The 18,457-nt window shown below is 45.2% G+C and overlaps 1 protein-coding gene across 1 annotated transcript in view; it reads left to right on the top strand.

Annotated features, from left to right (window-relative positions):
• LOC144767758 (killer cell lectin-like receptor subfamily B member 1B allele C) overlaps positions 1-14,204 on the top strand; it is a 322,370-nt gene extending 308,166 nt beyond the window's left edge. Inside the window, exon 6 of the mRNA XM_078651145.1 lies at positions 12,029-14,204. Coding sequence (XP_078507271.1) covers positions 12,029-12,164 — 136 coding nt within the window. The 3' untranslated portion in view covers positions 12,165-14,204. The remainder of the gene's footprint in view (positions 1-12,028) is intronic.
• Positions 14,205-18,457: the final 4,253 nt, after the last annotated feature.

Genomic DNA, 18,457 nt, shown 5'->3' with positions numbered 1-18,457 from the left:
CTCTAAAAATTCCAAGAGCTTCTGGTGAAAGCTGTTGTATGATGTTAGCAGGGAGAGGGTCTAGGGGTGAACGAGATTTTACCCTAGCTAGAAGAATCGATTCTCAAAGGGGGACCATGCTGAAATCTTAGCTGCTGAGGGCTGGTAACTCCCACCAAGTCAAATCCGGCAAGGGCTCACTAAATTTGCAGCACTAGAAGGTATTAGTGAGCTATAAATCGTCTCAACCTTAGATATGATTAGTTTGCAATATTATTGCATTGGTTCTCGTCCAGGGCAGATGGCGTTGGAGCAACATTGGATCCAGCCAGCTTTTTAACCATGGAAAATAAAGCCCGTGGACGATTCGTTGCATTAGTGATGGTATTTGAAACAAAGAAGATTTTTGCCACCTTACAGGCCCGATGGTAGGTGTTTAAGGCGGCCTTATAGTCGGACTTGCCGCTAAGGGTATAGGTTTTCCGCCATCTTCTTTCCTGGTTCCTCACTCTCTTGTGGGATTTTCGAATGATCTTCTTTGGGTAGTGGATAGGTTGTCAGATAGTATCTTGGACTGGAACTCAAACTCGTTGAGTGTGTTGCGATTCCTGTGGAGCCCGCAGAAACTGGCCGACCAGTAGATTGCTTTTTAATGCTTTAGGGTGGTGGCTTTCATACAGAAGCAAACTGTTTCTGTCTGTGGGTTTCCTGTAATTAGTTGTTTTAAGCACGCCATTCTGTAGAGAGATCAGGAGGTCTAGGAACAGGATACTTCCCTGTGATCTTGTGCCAGTGAATTTCAGAAAGGGATCAATGGTTTTAATCCATTCAAAAAAGGTACCACACTGTTCCGCATCCCCTTGCCAGGGCATGAGGATATCATCGATATCGCAGCGCCACACCAGGATATTGGTCCTGTGTGGATTGTTCTCTCTCAAGATGAATTTCTCCTCAAAGTCAGCCATGTATAAACACGCCAGACTCGGCGCAAAGGTTCTCCCCATGCTGGTGCCTTGAATTTGATGGTACAGTTGTTTGTGAAAGGCAAAAAAGTTCTCTTTGAGAGCTATAGAGGCACAGTCACTGATAAACATGATGGGGGTTTTGTATGGCCATGGGTCAAAACTCTGCAGGAGGCGTCTTCTAAAACTGCAAGTGTTGAGTCCTGGAGAATGTTCGCATGAAGCGCCTCTATGTCCAGAGTTACTGGATAGCTGATGGTTGCAGGTTCTGAAAAGTTTTCCATCAGGTTTGAGACCTCTGTAGTGTCCCTGAAGTATGTGGTTGTTTTGGTCACCAAGGGACGAAGAACAAAATCGCAGAACTTGCTAATTTTTTCCAGCAAGAATCAATGCCGGACACACATGCCTGTTCACAAACACTGAGACATGTTACATTGAGCCTGCTCTGCAGTTCCATGTGGCTTTGATCCACTAGTACAGCATTTGAATTTTTTTATGTAGGATCATATTGAATGTTTCTTTATGTTTTGTACCCCACTGCACTTTCACACTACTTTCACGGACTGAGATCAGCGGGGGCATACCTATCCCTCCTACATATTTGTTTTTAGAACAGGCTCCACTCCCTTGCTTCTAAATGTAGCTTCCGGACCCTTGAATAAAATTGTGTTCGGGTTTTGGTTAGGTAATTTCATTCCCACACACACACGTTTTCACTAGGCCCAAACATTCACATGCACAACTGCGGCACCTCCTATAAAAGATCTCCGACTAAGAGCCCTCTTGCGGGGCCCATGGGGGACAGCAGTGCCACCCCCACGAGGAGCTAGGCCCAATGATGAAGCACGACACCCGCAAGGGTATATGAGGGCACTAAATTAAAAAAGGAGTAATTCCTCTACCTTTATTTAGATCCCACAGGTTCTACCTCTGGAGACACCACATCTCAACTAAAATTGGTTTCAGAGTTCTTCCCTTTTTAGGAACAGCTACCATCCATTGTGTTTACTTTTATTCAAAAACCAAATACAGACATGGTGGTCTGCCAGTTGCGATCTGCCTCATGAGTATTAATAGAGGCAGGTACCTTGCGACCCATTCAGGAATTGCAAACAGTGTCTGAGACACTGTAATGCATTTAATTTTGTGAAATTGTGAGTCCCTAAAAATTGCAATTTGCGAGTCATAAAATGAAATGGCTGTACATGTGGCCCCAGGACTCTTGCTTCATGCTTCTGTGTATCCCATAACTCATTGCTGACATGTGTGTCTACGTGGGAGTGCTCTATCCCATATATAATTATATATCTATAGCAGCACTACTATAAGATTATAATATAAATGTCACACACAGCAACTGTGAAATCTGCCTTTAAAATACCTCTGCGTCCTAGGTGCAATTTAAAAACTGTCATGAGAGCTCCGAAAAGATCATCAGAACAGTGGCTTTCAGTAAGTTTATTTAATTTATAGTTAGATATGTATATTTTAGTCTAAATGTAGATTTATCTTTATCACAAAATGAAAACTTAACATCAGCTTTTAGCATGGCAGGACAGAAGAAGGCTTGCTTGTGCGTTGAGCCCTCCATCTCCCCAAAGTACACTTGTTTGGTGGTGCGGTCTCCCACTCATCGATTTGCTATGAGTACTCTTTGGGAGGGTAAAAAGCGACTTTGGGTATCACTATCCCACATCTGCCTCAGAGGAGAACTCAAACAACTCCCATTCAGAAAGACAAAATGGGCAAGTTGAAGAGGGGCTGGAGAGACTTTCAGTCCAAATCCACCCCAGACCCAGAGTTGTGATGAGAGATGTTCATGGCGGCTGCCAAACCAGCTCTCATACACATAGAATTCCTCTTTGTGCCAGCGACTAAGGAACAGTATTGAGAAATTGTAGAGCTTCATTGATGGCAAAGCTATCATAGCGTCTTCAGGGGAGCATAAGCAGGAGGACAAACAGGCTTAACTTGCAGTTAACAACAAGAAGGTGCAAGTGGCGGGCCGATGCATGGGTGAAGTCACTTCATAAATATCCGAAAAGGACAAACAACAAGAACATTTCCAAGATCTTAAGATTTGGTCCACTGCAACCCTACTGAAAGGTACCAGGTGGGATATACTCCTAACCCTTCATTAATTTTGGAAGGTTAACTTGCCAGATGTTATAACAATCACGTAACAAATAAGTATCTACTGTGACATGTGGGTTTGATGCCAGAAGCACCAAAACCTGCATGTTATTCCCCAAAAGGTTAGAGTAGGTGCAATTTATCAAATGCAGGTGTTGGATTTTATTGGATGTGATAAATTGCACCTTCCCTCAAAGCCATTCATAATAAGAGCCTTAGTACACGGTGTATTCCAGATGGTGAGTAACTGAAGGAGATGATACAGCTAGTCCAGGACTCTGAGGTGCCTGAAGTGAGCTTGCCAGGTGCTGTTGGTGTAGTAAGGATGACAAGGTTTCCCATATGAGGTGTGGCAGAGCTCAGAGATCTGACTGAAGTCTGACTGAGTGAGGCTTGAGAGTACTGTTCTTCTCAATCATGGAATGCCTAGTGTTGGCAGGATGTTACTCAGTAGAGGGTATCAGGAAAGACAGGAGCTCCAGTTGATTGGTCAGGAGTGTAAGGGTGTGGGCACCGTGGCATCTGCTTGGTTGGCAGAAGGTGCTGAGGCTGGCAATGAGAGGTTAATTGGTTAAAAAAAATGTTGGGGCTCTCATCAGGAGGTAGCTTGCACCAACCCATTTCTCCTGTTATCGACGCCTAAAACAGAACTAACTACTTAACATGAAAGTGAGGAGAGGATGTGGTGAAATTACCAGAGCTGCTGACTTCGGAGTTGGGGAACCGGGTTTGAGTCTCGGCATGGGGTCAACATCCTGTGATTCTGGGAAGATCATTTAATGTTCCCATGTCCACTATTAGGAATGTGCCCTAAATTGGTCCTCAGGAAAAGCACTGGTGTTGATAAATAAGTGCCAGTGCTGAGTACCGGAAACCCCAGTCTCACATTAAGCACTGCTGCTGGTCCTTCAGCTTTTGTTGCACTTGTGCACACCTGACACATGGCATATGATACCTGTTTGCAAAGCTCAGGTGTGCTCCGTCATGAATTTGAGTCGGTGGCTGCTGGCGGGAACCACCAACAATCATTTCTTGGGACCGGCACTTATTTTTCCTTATCCGACATTTTCCAAGAGCAAGAGAGAGAAAAACACACAAATGGGAAAGAAGGAGACAAAGAAAGATAGGAAATAAATCACAAAATGTGAACAGAGGAACCTGCAAAAGTGAGCTAGGCGGAAGAGGGCGTCAGGTAGTGGATTAGAAAGGCCTGAGGTGGATTGAAGATTTCGCTGCCTTGGTATTCAGCTGGCTCACATTAAATAACGCCCGCCACAGGCTTTTGAGCACTGCTTTGGGCACCGAGATTCATTCTTTCACAGAGTGAGCTCTGTGTATGCTTCTGGGCGGGTGGTGATCTGCAGCAGTACGTTTCACCAGTGTAGTTTCACGCCATGTGTGTGTGACTCTTGAGCTTCTTGGCCGGTCGCTCCACACACTGCGCGACTCCCCGTGAGTGTGCCCAAGCTCCCCCACTACTGCCGCTACTGCCGCAAGTTCGCCGCTGCCCCGCAGCTGAGGATTCTGAGTCTAGTAGTCTGTGCGTTTTCTGCCCGTGAAATTGCCGCTTCTCCTGCAGCTGAGGATTCTGGGCTTGCTTTGTGTTTTCTGTGCCTGTATTTGCCGCCCGTGACTTTTTGCTTTGTTTCTTGTTTTTGCCCCATCACCTTTGTTTTCCTGCCCTTCTTCCCCGCTCCCTGCCGCTGCTCTCCTGCGGCCCGCCCCTTTCTCCTCTGTGCCCCCTTCCCATTCCCCACCCCACTCCCGCCTCCCAGCTGCTCCTCCCTCCCACTTGGCCATTTATGGCGGAGTCCACGCATACGCGCAGTGAGCACGCGCAGCAGGCGCGCTGTTTGCGCACCAAAGGTGCGCCAAAGGCAAGACCCTCTGCGCCCGTCCGCGCCTGGACCGCGCCCAGCGCCCGGACCCCTGGCCCTTGACGATGCCAGCCCACGCACCACCCTCCATGCACTCAACGCCGGCCAGAACCCCGCGTGCTACCGAGCCATCCCGAAACGCACCCACGAACCCTTCACCTGCCAAGCCTGCAAATTCACCTGCCTCCAAACCTGCACCACACCCGCCAAGCCAAGCACCAGCAACAATCACTTCAAGTGCATCCTGCTCAACACCCGCTCCATCCACAGACACGCCGTCGAACTCTGGAACCTCCTTGACACAACATCACCAGACGTCGCCTTCCTCACAGAAACCTGGATGAACGCCTCCTCAGCCCCCGACATCACCATAGCCATCCCGGATGGCTACAAGATCACCCGGAGGGACCGCGTCAACCAAACCGGAGGAGGCATCGCCATCGTCCACAGAAACACCATCCGAATTACGACCAACTCCAACGACACCCTCACCACCGCCGAGCACCTTTACTTCCAGATACGCACCGACACCAAGACCACCCTCAGAGGCACTCTCATCTACAGACCCCCGGGACCACGCACACAATTCAGCAAAGCCATTGCAGACTTCCTCAGCCCGCACGCCCTAACCTCCTCAGACTACATCCTCCTAGGGGACCTCAACTTCCACCTGGAGAACAACAATGACAGCAACACCGCCGCCCTGCTGGACAACCTCGCCAACCTTGGACTCAAGCAACTGGTGAACACCCCCACCCACTACGCTGGCCACACGCTTGACCCCATCTTCTCCTCCAGCAAGCACCTCTCCTTCAGCCACTCCACCGGACTACACTGGACAGATCACAGCGGCGTCCACTTCAACTTCAGGAGAACTACGACCCACCACCACCCGCAGCAGGTTCCACGTAGAAGCTGGAGCAAGAGCACCGCCGACCAGCTCACCAACTCCCTCAGCCAGAACCCTCCCACCAACACGTCAGACCCCAACGAAGCAGCCCGCAACCTCACACAGTGGCTCACCAACTGCGCCGATGACCCCGCACCAGTAAGGAACCCTCCCAGCAGACCCGGCAGCAAGAAAGCCTCATGGTTCACCAACGACCTCAAAAACTCGATGAAAACCTGCCGCACCTGTAAATATTTTTGTGCACCCTCGAGAAAGCCTGGCGCCATGACCAGAAAACAGAAAACATGACAGCCCTCAAGAACGCCACCCGCAAAAACACCACCAACTGATCCGCACCATCAAAAGGACAACATTCAAAGAAAGACAGGACAACAACACCCTCAACAGCAAGGAACTCTTCAGCATCGTCAAAGAGCTCTCCAACCCCAGCACCTGCAACAACGACATCACACCCTCGCAAGACCTCTGCGATGCACTCGCCTCGTTCTTTCACCACAAGATCGCCGACATACACAACAGCTTCGGTACAGACCACGCACCCAACCACCGAACCAGCGCCCCCCACCACCACCCTCTGCACCTGGACCTCGGTCAGCACCGAGGGCCCAACCGCATGATGAACACCATCCACTCCGGTTCCCCAACTGACCCCTGTCCACACCACATCTTCAACAAAGCCGACTCCATCATCGCACCCCAACTCCGGGACATCATTAACAGCTCCTTCGCATCCACCACCTTCCCGGAGAGCTGGAAACATGGTGAGCTCAGCGCCCTCCTGAAAAAACCCACCGCGGGCCCCACGGACCTCAAGAACCCATTTCGCTCCTCCCTTTTCCTGCCAAAGTCATCGAGAAGACCATCAACAAACAACTCTCCGCCTTCCTCGAGACAAACCGATCCCTCGACCCCTCGCAGTCCGGTTTCCGAGCAAACCACAGCACTGAGACCGCCCTCATCGCAGCTACCGACGACATCAGGTCCCGGCTCGACAACGGGGAAACAGCTGCCCTCATCCTGATGGACCTCTCAGCAGCCTTCGACCCCGTATGCCACCGCACCCTGATACAGCGCCTCAGCAACACCGGAATCCAAGGAACGGCCTTGGAGTGGATCATCTCGTTCCTCGCCGGAGGAACCCAGAGAGTCCGCCTTTCCTCGTTCCGATCCGCGGCCACCGAAGTCATCTGCGGCGTTCCACAAGGATCCTCGCTCAGCCCCACCCTCTTCAACGTCTACATGAGCCCCCTTCCAGCCATCGCACGCCAACACAACCTAAACATCATCTCCTATGCTGACGACACCCAGCTGATCCTCTCCCTCGACAAAGACTCCACCACCGCCAGAGCCAGCCTCCAGGAAGGAATGAAAAACGTCACGGAATGGGTGAAGCTCAGCCGTCTGAAACTGAACTCAGACAAGACGGAAGTCCTCATCCTGGGACCATCCCCCTCTGCCTGGGATGACTCCTGGTGGCCCCCTGCCCTGGGCACCGCCCCCAAGCCAACGGACCATGCACGCAACCTAGGCTTCATCCTGGACTCCTCCCTCACGATGACCAAGCAAGTCAACGCCGTCTCGTCATCCTGTTTCAACACCCTGTGCATGCTCCGAAAGATCTTCCGGTGGATCCCTGCCGAAACCAGGAAGACGGTCACCCAGGCCCTCGTCACCAGCCGACTGGACAACGGGAACACCCTCTACGCTGGAACCACAGTCAAACTCCAGAAAAGACTCCAGCGCATACAGAACGCTTCTGCACGACTCATCCTGGACATCCCCTGTCACAGCCACATCTCTGCCCATCTGAAAGACCTGCACTGGCTCCCCATCAGCAAGAGGATCACTTTCAGACTCCTCACCCATGCACACAAGGCTCTCCACGACATGGTCCCAAATACCTCAACAGCCGCATCACATTCTACACACCCACCCGCCAGCTCCGATCCGCCAGCCTCACCCTCGCCACAGTCCCACGAATTCGCAAAACCACCTCCGGAGGAAGATCCTTCTCCTACCTGGCGGCCAAGACATGGAAGTCCCTCCCCACCCACCTACGGCTGACCCAGGAACATCTCTCCTTCAGGCAACAACTCAAGACCTGGCTGTTCGAGCAGTAGCGACTCCCCCTCCTCCCAGAGCCATGAGACCCTAGCGGGTGAGTAGTGCGCTATACAAATTTGTTTGATTGATTGATTGATTGATGAATGGTGATCTGTCTCTATGTCACTGCTACGGTTCCTGCTTCTGCTCCTCTTCTAATGACATCCCATCTGGTCTTCGGCCACTGCTAAGTTCGGAATCACTTAATATGTTATATAGTGATTTTTAATTTAAACTTCCACTTAAAATCTGCCTGAGGTGTTGAGTTTTCAGAGACTTGAGTTTGGACACATTGTGTCTTTCTGTTTAACTTTAATTTGGCTTGACAAAGTGTTTTGGAAAAAGAAGAGGCGTGTAAAATGGCAAATGTTGCTCCGTGGGCTTGAAATACCCTGGGGAAGTTTAGGCATGGAAGTCATTTAGGGGACGCCCATTGCAAGATCTTAGTGTCAGCAATACTAAACTGGGCTTTCCTGAGCTTTGCCTGCCATAAAAAACACATTCAGCAGTGAAACTACCCTGCACCGAAACAGAATGTTACCATTTGTGACTCGTGGTACATTGGTTGAGCTGCTTTTGTGGGGTGTATCTCCAGAAAGAACATAGCACAAGGGTAAACTGAAAATGACAAAACTTTGCAACATAATTTATTGTTGTTGATTGTGAAGGCCCGGCAAAAGGCGCCTCCATGTCTCCTACTGTCTCTGAGTGCTAATAGAGGAACGAGAGAGCAGCAGAGGGACTCGAAGAGAGGAAGACTCAACAGATAGGTGAGAGTCAGAAGCAAAAGTGAGTGTGTGTGTAAGATAAATAGAGAAACAACTGAGAGAGATGGAAAGATAAGAGATTTATGTTGAGAATGTGAGAGAAACAAGAGAGAAGTTTAAGACAGAAAGGAGACAGCTGACAAAGGGAAAAACTGAGATGTGATAGAAAGATGAGAAAGATGCAATAGATACAAAGAGATATAGGCGTGAGGGAAAGAGACAACAGGGAAGTTTAAGACAGAGAGGCAAAAAAAAGACAGCTGACCGACAGTGGGAAAGAGAGAGCTGTGATAGGCATTTTACATGAGAAAGGTGCAATAGAGATATAGAGGAGAGACAGGTGTGAGAAAAGGACTAGAAAACAGGCAGGCCAATACACCGCAGAGAAGGGGCAGGATATAAAAGAGGCATCTAATAGATAAAGACAGAGTAGGACGCAGGTGTAAGAAAGATGATATAGAAAAACTGGTGTAAAAGAGCTCAGAGAGCAAGAGATGGTAAAGGTGAGAGAGAGAGAATATAGAAACAACTGAGCGGAGAGGGAAGGGACAGGTAAGGGGTGTTAGCAAGGTAGATGATATTGAGAGTGAGGCAAGAAAGGGAACAAGGTGGTGAGGGAATGAAAGATGTGAGAAAGGTGGGAGTAGTGATAAGGAGCCATGTGAGAGGGATAGGTGTAAAAGACAATTCAGAGAAGGGGTGAAAGGGGAGAGACAGGGTGGGAAACTGTCATTAGGAGAGAGAGAGAGTATGGGATTGGTTAAGGGGAGCAAAGAAACTGATGCAATACCTTAAAGAGAGGGAGACAGGTGACAGGGAAAGACCTGATAAATAGGCGAGAGAGGTAGGGGGGACTGACAGGTGAGATGTAGATGACAGTCAGCTGTAAGAGCGGAGAGAGCAGAAACAGAAGTGGAACAACTTGAGTGTGAGTTGAGGGGAAGATGTTGGTGATTTGGTAAAGAAGTAGATGGATGAGAAAGAAACAGCGTGATGATAGAGAAGGGGAACATCCTATACAACGCAACTGTTACAACTAAGTACCTTTACGACGCAACCATTACAACACAACTTTTACAACGACTTGCGCTGGGGGGCGCTCTTGGATAGGGAATATTTTCCAAAACCTTCCCTACTATCCACGGGGACTGGAGTTGGAATAGTAAATTAAACTATTCACTATCCAGCGCCTCCAACGCAAGTCGTTGTAACGACTTGCTTTGTAAAACTTGCGTCATAAAGGCATGCGTTGTAATAGCATACGTTGTAACGTCATACATCCGAGAGAGAAGCAGGTAAGAGGGAGATCATAAGGACAGTTTCTAACCTCTGCATCACCCTAGCACATATTGCATGATTTGTAACTGCAGTGATGTCCCTTCTCATGGCGTCATCAGAGTCAAATGCCAAGTGACATCACATCCTAGGATGATATTATCTGAAAGTGTGCATGATGTCACTTCCTGCAATGTAACTGGGGGTGGTCAAAGGGCAAGTCTTGTCACATAGACTACCCCTGGGGATTTTGGGGAATTGACCTCCATGAGTGTAGGTTGACTCTTTTTCCTTCTCATCATTAAGTCCGAACAGATTTGCATCCAATTTGAAGCTGACCAAGCACCACTATAGCTGAAGGTGCATGTGACCTGCACAGTGGCAGCTAGTATTTAACAGCGTTAGGGGGTGGGTTGCGAGTCTGGGGGCTGGGGGAGGGAATGAAGAAACAAACAAAAATAACACTAACCTGTCTGCCACCGCTGCTCCCTCCTCCCCTCCCTCTTTGCCTCCTTCCAGGGCAGGAAGCATCCGGCTCCCAGCTTCCCGATAGCCAATCACAACTCTGCGATACAGCGTTGTGATTGGTCTGAGTGCTATGGATCTGTGCTCAGCTAGAGAATGGGAGGCTAGGCATGTTCTTCCTGCAGTATGTAATACAGCCTGCATGGAGTACATGCAAAGAGTGCATGACAGTTAGACCAGCCCGCGACTGCTTCCAAAGCATCCTGGGAACTTGGAGTGGGCAAAACACTCCTCCCCTGACCTGCTCTGTGAGCAGTTATAGGAAACAAGGGAGCCCGAAGGTAGTACACTAGGGACCTTGGGCGTTAAGCTTATTACAAAAAACAGTGGACCCTAGTAGTTTAGGTGATCAGGGTACGGATAGACACAAACTGGAATAGTATTTATGTCGTTTGTCCAGCGGACAGGAATTTATTTGGCGATGCACACAATCAGAATGTAATGTCAAGGGGGCACAGCCCGTGACCCACAGTGAACAAGACAAAACAACAAGTATAGGCAAGAACGAGCAAATCGGTCTGTATACTTATAATCAGTGAACAGACTTGATTGTAGTTTGAGTAACCATTGTACATAGTATTCACAAGCATATTCAGTACATATGATCCTATTGTGTCGACGACGTTTCAATGCCGAAAACCAAGATAAATGGCATCATCTTCAGGACAAATATATAAATCATGTTTGTCTTGGAATTAAAACAATTGCCTTTCATGCAAGATAGATCCTTAGACGGGGAGGTAATACAGGTCGAGAGAGGTGGATCGATTTGGACCAATGATAGCGTGTATTTCAGATTATCCCGCTTTTGAGTCAATTAAACCGTCCAGATCCCGGCTCGAGTTGTGCCGGTTGAAGAATCACAGGACGCGGCATCCCCGCCAGCTGAGCAAGATGAAAAATAAAATAATACCAATGAGTTATTATATTTTCTTTCTTTCCGCTTTGTCCTGCTCAGTGGGGCGACACTCCTCTGCCTTAGCAGAAGGGCCTCCACCTGCACTGTAACAAATTACAAATAATAGGGTCCCTGGTGGTTCGCAGGTTAGCCATTAGTGTGCAGAGTTGCCAGATGGTCTATGACTGTCTGAGATTCCATTTCATAAATAAGTGCATTATTGGTCTTTTTGTTTTTTTACACAGGAACTACTCATGAACTAACACACCACATAATGACTTGTGCATATAATGCCAGGATTGCAATGATTGGATCCTACCAACTTGGAACAATCTGATAACTGTCATGATATAGTAACTGGAAGAAGAGGGTGAAGCTGGTTGCTTAGCCCTGGCTTCCGTGTGCAGCTGACCCAGAATTTAAGGGAACACATGGCCATCTTTAGATACCCTGAAATATACACCGGTAGCAACTTTTGGTGAAATGAGTCAAAAAAGCATTTTTTTACGTTATATCTGCCAGCCCATTGTTCTATAAGAAATGTTTGCGTTCTCATTATTGGCAGCTACTGTCTCACATTAATGTCCCTGTGTCTACAGGTTCCTTGTCACAGGCCCTGCTGATGGAGACCGGTGTGGAACGTTGAATAGCGGCACCATAACTTCGGCACGTTGCATGAACAGTTTCTACTGGATCTGCCAGAAGGAAGTGGAGAGCTGCAACTCCAGGGTTTAAACCTACAGCCAAGGGGCCTGATTCACAAAGGTAAACGTATACTTTTGAGTACGTTTACGTTTATAATTGTTTGCTAGTCACAAGGATATTTTACGAGTAGTTTCTTTAAAACTGCGGAGCATCCACACATAAAAAGATATGTCAGTCCTATCTTATATGTGCAAAAACTCTGCAGTCATAAAGATACTACTTGTAAAATACCTTTGTGAATAGCAAACTATTGTAAACTTACACAAAAGTGAAACGTTTGCCTTTGTGAAACAGGTCCAATGACTTTAGCATCAAGAAAAAACCCAACTGGATGCGTGGTTAACTCATGGGAATCAAAATAATAGTAAACCATTTGTAGAGTCCTGTGCAATGTAAAAACCCCTGGAAGTGTTGGGTGAAGTTAATAATGGTGATATTTAGCTAGCATTGAATTTGATTAAATCTGCCTGAAAAGACTGACTTTCAACGTGCATATGTTAACCTGTGCTCAGGCCGGACATGGCTTTCGTTCACAAATCTGGTCATCAAAGAATTTACTTAAAGTATGTGCATTGGTCACAGTCCAGCTATTCTGGAGACCCAGGCATACAATAGTGCCTTTCTGCTAGGTCCCATGTCCTGAAAGTATTAAGACCAGATCCATTACTGGTTTGACCCTCATCTCTCAACCACTCCTCTTTTATAAATGCATTTTTATATAGCGGGAATATTGCCCAGAGGTGTCAGAGCGCTTTACAATAGAATAGACCAAAGAATGCTCCATGAGAATTTCAAAGTAACATGGTAGTAGGTAACGAAACAAATAACTACTACGGTTACTAATGGTTATTTATTTACAAGTTACATATTCCCTCACACATTACATAGTTTGCAAAGTTAAAGCGATTATGGTTGTACAAACACATATCACATCTTTACATAGTTAAAGCAGAGAGGTCATTATGACGCTCAAGAATGTCATGTAACAGTTATGGTCATGCCATAAAATGTGAGGGATATGCTTGGTGAGGAGAGTTATTGATAAAAATTTATTTTAGAGAAAAGAATTTTAAGGTCCATTTTGAAGATCCAAAAAGAAGTGATGGTGGGAAGGTTTTGGGGTAGTGATTTCTAAATTCTAGTCACATTACCAGAGAAAGATTGTGCAATAAGTCTTTCAACCTTGTGAAAGTTGGTGGTTTGAGCAGTAGACTTTCCGCTTTTCGTGAAGGTCTAGAGCCACCTGATATTTGGAGTTTGTTTGCTAGGTAGTGAGGGGTGGAAGCTTGAATGCTTTGTGGGTGATACAAATTGCATACAAACCAGGATACAATTACTGAAAGCTTAGAGCAGTGTCTCCATCCTTGTGTGTAGTGAGAGCTACTTCGGGTCAGTTAAATTCGTCATGAGCTACCACAACCCAAGCAGCTTGTGCGTTATTGTGAGAGAACTACCACACACCAGCTCCAGAGACTTTAAGCCTCATTTCTTTAGAGCCCATCCTGTGGTTTGAACAAAATACATAGGGTTCACTAGAAACGCTGAAAGGAATGACTTTTGATTTGCTTTGTCACCACGCTTCAAGACCTTTCAATTAATAGCTGTTACAGAAATAATCATTGTAATGCAGCTCAATTAACATACAAAAAAGCAATCTTACCTTTAATGTGAAACTGTGTGATGCCCTCAAATACTGTGTAAACTGGTAGTATAGGAAGGCAATGCCGAAGTATTCATTATAGTAGTGAAGTAGTCACAGTGCGCGGCAGTCAGCCGGTGCGATGCTTTGCTGAATCACAAGTGCAGACAGATTCTTCTGCTGTAGCTTTGACAAGATAGCTGTGTTTTTCAATGTCCAGATAAGCTGAACTTCAGCATTGTTTTAAGCATCTATTTGGGAAAGTACTAATTCTTCTAAATATTACGTTTTGACTGTTATGGCATCAATCATGTTGGCAATTATTTTCTCATTGCTCCCTTTACTTTTTGGAGTGTCAGCAAAAACCAGGCCTGCAGTACACATTGCTTTGTTCTTGTTCAACTAATAAAAGAAATTCGAAAGATGCTGAAGATTTTTTTCTATGGCTATCTTTTTTCATGATGTCAGTAAACCAGACCTCCAGTAAACACTGCTTTGTTCTTATCTTGTGCAGCAAATACAAATTTGGAAAGGTGCTGAAGATTCTTCTCTCAAACTACTTTTTTCGTGGTGTCTGAAACCCAGGCCTGCAGTACAAATTGCTTTGTTCTTGTTCAACTAATAAAATAAAACTTTGAAAGAATCAAAAAATTATTCTCTATATAGGTATCTTCAATAAACCAGGCCTCCGGCAAATACTGCTTTGTTCTTGTGCAGCAAATACAAATTTGGAAAGGTGATGAAGCTTCTTCTTTCAAGCTACTTTTTCTTGGTGTTAGTAAAACAGGTGTGCAGTACACATTCCTTTGTTTTTGTTCAACTAATAAAAAAAACTTGTAGGATGCTGAAGATTATTCTCTGCAGCGACTTTAATCTTGGTGTCAGTAATGAAACAGATACCTAGATTTGGGATCTCACCAGGAACTGTCACTGAACAAGTATTAATTGTGAATGCATACACACTTTTTCAGTGAGAAACTTCACACTGCATTGTGTCCACTAATCCCTTGTAATATGGGGTGTAGTATAGAGAGCAACTCTTATGGAGTCATTTAAATGCTACACGTGTGCGAAACTTAGATTTTACAAAGTTCCTATTAGAAAATGCTGATTCATAGAGATAGGTATATCCAAACAGGGAAAACGGTTTCAATGCAGACATGTGGATGTTCTTATACCTTTCAGCATCCACAAGACTTAAGTAATTATTGTCAGATTGCTTTGATTCAATTCAATGTCATTTTGAAGTGTGACAATCTCCATTTCTATGGTGGCAGAGTCAAGGTGGAGAAGCACACTCATTTTTTAAGAAATGTCACTAACATCCACTTCCATGAAGGGGTTTGAAGTGAACATCACACAGTACTCCACTTACTCAAAATAACTACATCTGTCACTGAACTCTTGATTAAGCCTCCTCAGGAGGCTACTGTATTTATCTATGTCCAGGAGCTCAGCCTCATCTTTGTTTTCTGAAAGGATTTGGAGCACAGAGGGAAAGTACTGCATCTTTATTTTCTGTACATGCTGCATGAAAATGTTGGGTCTTGATTGGAATGTTTTTACAGAATTAATCATTTTGATCATTCTCTTGTTTTTTCCTTGTTACTCGCAGTTCAATACATTTAACTTTCCTGTCACATCTCTCAAAAATGTTAAATAGAGCAACCACTCAGTGTTTGATAAATGTGTGGTATCTTCATTTCTAGACACCATGAAAGCTTTGACTTCTGGCATTAGCGAAAGGAATCTACGCAGTATGTTTCCCTGCTAAGCAATCGGGTGTGAGTATGCAGTAAAAGGTCACCATACTCGGCTGGTCTTTCCTCAAGGAATAAATTGAAGGTTTGGTGCTGCTTGGCCTGTACACAAATTTTATTATTAATTTTAACAACAGGAGTTATCACATGATGAAACTCCGTTACCTTGGCACATATTGCCTGTTGATGTATAATGCAATGGTAGCTGAATCATGGAGGGAAATCTGGATCTGCTTCACAATTGGCAATGAAACCAGAACGATGCCAAATCATTGTGGGTGCACTATCAGTTGTTATCAACTTTTGCAGTGGGACATTTTGTTTCACAAAATAATTCTTCACCTTATTGTGGGTGTCAGGTCCTCTAGTTTTGGTTTTCAGAGGCAACAGAGTTAAGATTCCTCTTTATTAGCAAAATCTTCAAAAAACGTTCTAATGACCATTACCAACTGGGCAATATTGCTTACATCAACAGATTCAACACACTGAAGAGAAAAATATTTGCATGTCTTCAAATTCTGCTCTAACTGCTCTGTCATGTTGGCTGATAATGCAGATACCCTTCTTGCCATAGTATTCGACCCTAACTGACATCTGAAATGGCAGACATAATCTCAGGGCTATATAAGTCTTTGGATAAGGACTCAGCCACTAGAAGCCTTGCTTCCTTCACAATGGTTCCATCTGAAAATGTTGCTTTGTTCTTGATCAAGTGATGGGTAACTTTGAAGAATGCTTCAGTTGCCACAGTAGCTTTCTTCTTTGGCTTTGTAAAAAAACATTGCTGTGTCTGCAATGCAGACTTCAGTTCATTTACAATTTGTGACCACATGCTGCTTCCTTTAGGGAATTTCCTCTCAAAATGCATTTGGTTTGTTGAAAAATGCCTCTCAAGATTGCCCTTTTTTCCCCACTGCAACTTTTGCTTCACTTGATGCAAGTAATATTTCTTACTCTTTGGCCTTTTGGAGGGACTTGGCTCTTCATCTATGATTAATTGTTAAGGCTGTAAGCAAGAGTAAAAATGTTGATGAAGTCAGCATTCAATCCATAACAGGTAAGAGTACCATAGGTACACCTTTGATAATGTTGTATTGTAGGTTATTTGTGATTAGCAGCCATGCTGGTAAATTAAACAGCACCGTTGGAAAGTGAGATACTTAGCTATGTTTAATTATGAATACAGGAGGACTGCTTTTCCCAAATGATATGAGATTCGATTCACTATGACTAAAGCTTAGTTTTTGGGTCGCGTGGACTTTAGTTGACTTCTGTAAATAGGAAGATAACAAAACATTGTACCACACTAAGCACCTATTTCACAAAGGTGAAAGTTTTGCAATTCATTTCTGCTCCTACATTTATAGCAAACATGGGACTGTTTTCAATTAGGACAAGCTTTCAAAACTACTCCAGATAATGATATTCTATGACAGCTGCCAATTTGGTGACATAACCCTGTGACCTATGACTTATGGCAACTGGGATCACCCAGATTTCAAACCAATATCACCCTGCTAAAGAATATTCATTCGCCATTATCCATTCTCTCAGGATCACCCTCTTAAATACCTGTTTCACCTGCATTTTTGAGTCAAGAAGTTCCCACGTACACAAGACAAGTAAAAATTCAAAAAAAAATCATTCAAAAAAGTACATGCTCTTTGTTTGCTATGTAACGTGAAAGAAAGAATTACAATATACAAGAAGATGCCCTGGAAGTCCTGAGTTTTACACCAAACATTACCTATGTGATGTGGTGTGACCGATGCCATCTGCATACTCCATCCATATATTGCACACAGCTGACTCAGGCAGGGAATAATGTTCTCTGATTATCCCAATATAATTAGGAGTGAAAATAATTCAGTATAATGATGAACAGTTCTTTGACTGGCCCTGTTGCGAAGAGCCAGGTCGTTGAGCACTGGTGCTCTAAACCGCCCCGGTGCTCTGCCCATGTCTAATCGTCTTAATCAGCAGGCCACAAGTTGCAACTCACTCATTGAAGCACTAAAAGTGACCACGCCATCTCTAGGGAGAAGAAGATACCCAGTAGGTGAAATTTATAACATGAAACTGGAAAACATGGGACCAATCCCGGCTTCCCACAAGAAATACCAATGTGACCTTTAGAGCTTTTCAAAGCTGTCAGCAGACTGACATTCACCGCACTGCTATGCGGTGTGTCCCATAACATAACGTTTGTTATATTATCAGATAATAAATAAAATAAACGCACCTTGGTGTTCATCAGACAAGACATGGAAAAACTTTCCACATAGGATCACAAACCAAGGAAAACACTTTCAATCACGCACCCTACATGGCACAGCTTGCTTCAGGGCGACACATTGGGTTGGTGTGCACTAATAATACTGCAACACAATGCCTCCTCTTTCATCATTATCACACAAGACAGCACCTTCAAATGTTCAGAGTGTGCACTGTACAAAATCTCTCCTGTGTGACTATAAAACTCTGTGTGTAGTAATACCAACCTAGGTTATATATATGATGATGCATGCATGATAAGTGACTTTCCTTTCTTGTCATCAGCGATGGAGGGACTCCATGAAACTCAAGAAATACCATCACTTCTAAAAATGCCTCTCAAAGGAGTGATATAAACAGATGTTCATAAAGCAGTGTTTAAAAATAAATAAAAAAATTGCAGCATCTGCCTGAGCTCAGTGGAAGTCCAGGGCACATAAAACTGATTGTTAACTATAATAAATACATTGCTGCATCATCTCAGGAGCTGCTTGGTGAATGAACTGGTGCAGTGATCATATGTAAAGGTGTGCTGAATAGAAGATTGTACACCGATAACAATGAGGCAAGAACACGCAGAATGCAACACTGCACCTTCAGGGACATATTTATGAGCCCATTGCACTGCTGGAGCATCACTTTCTGTGATG

The sequence above is a fragment of the Lissotriton helveticus genome, chromosome 7 (assembly GCF_964261635.1).
Source record: "Lissotriton helveticus chromosome 7, aLisHel1.1, whole genome shotgun sequence".
NCBI lineage: Eukaryota > Metazoa > Chordata > Amphibia > Caudata > Salamandridae > Lissotriton > Lissotriton helveticus.
The sequence above is the reverse complement of the archived record's forward strand: the minus strand, read 5'-3'. Positions and strand labels throughout refer to the sequence as shown.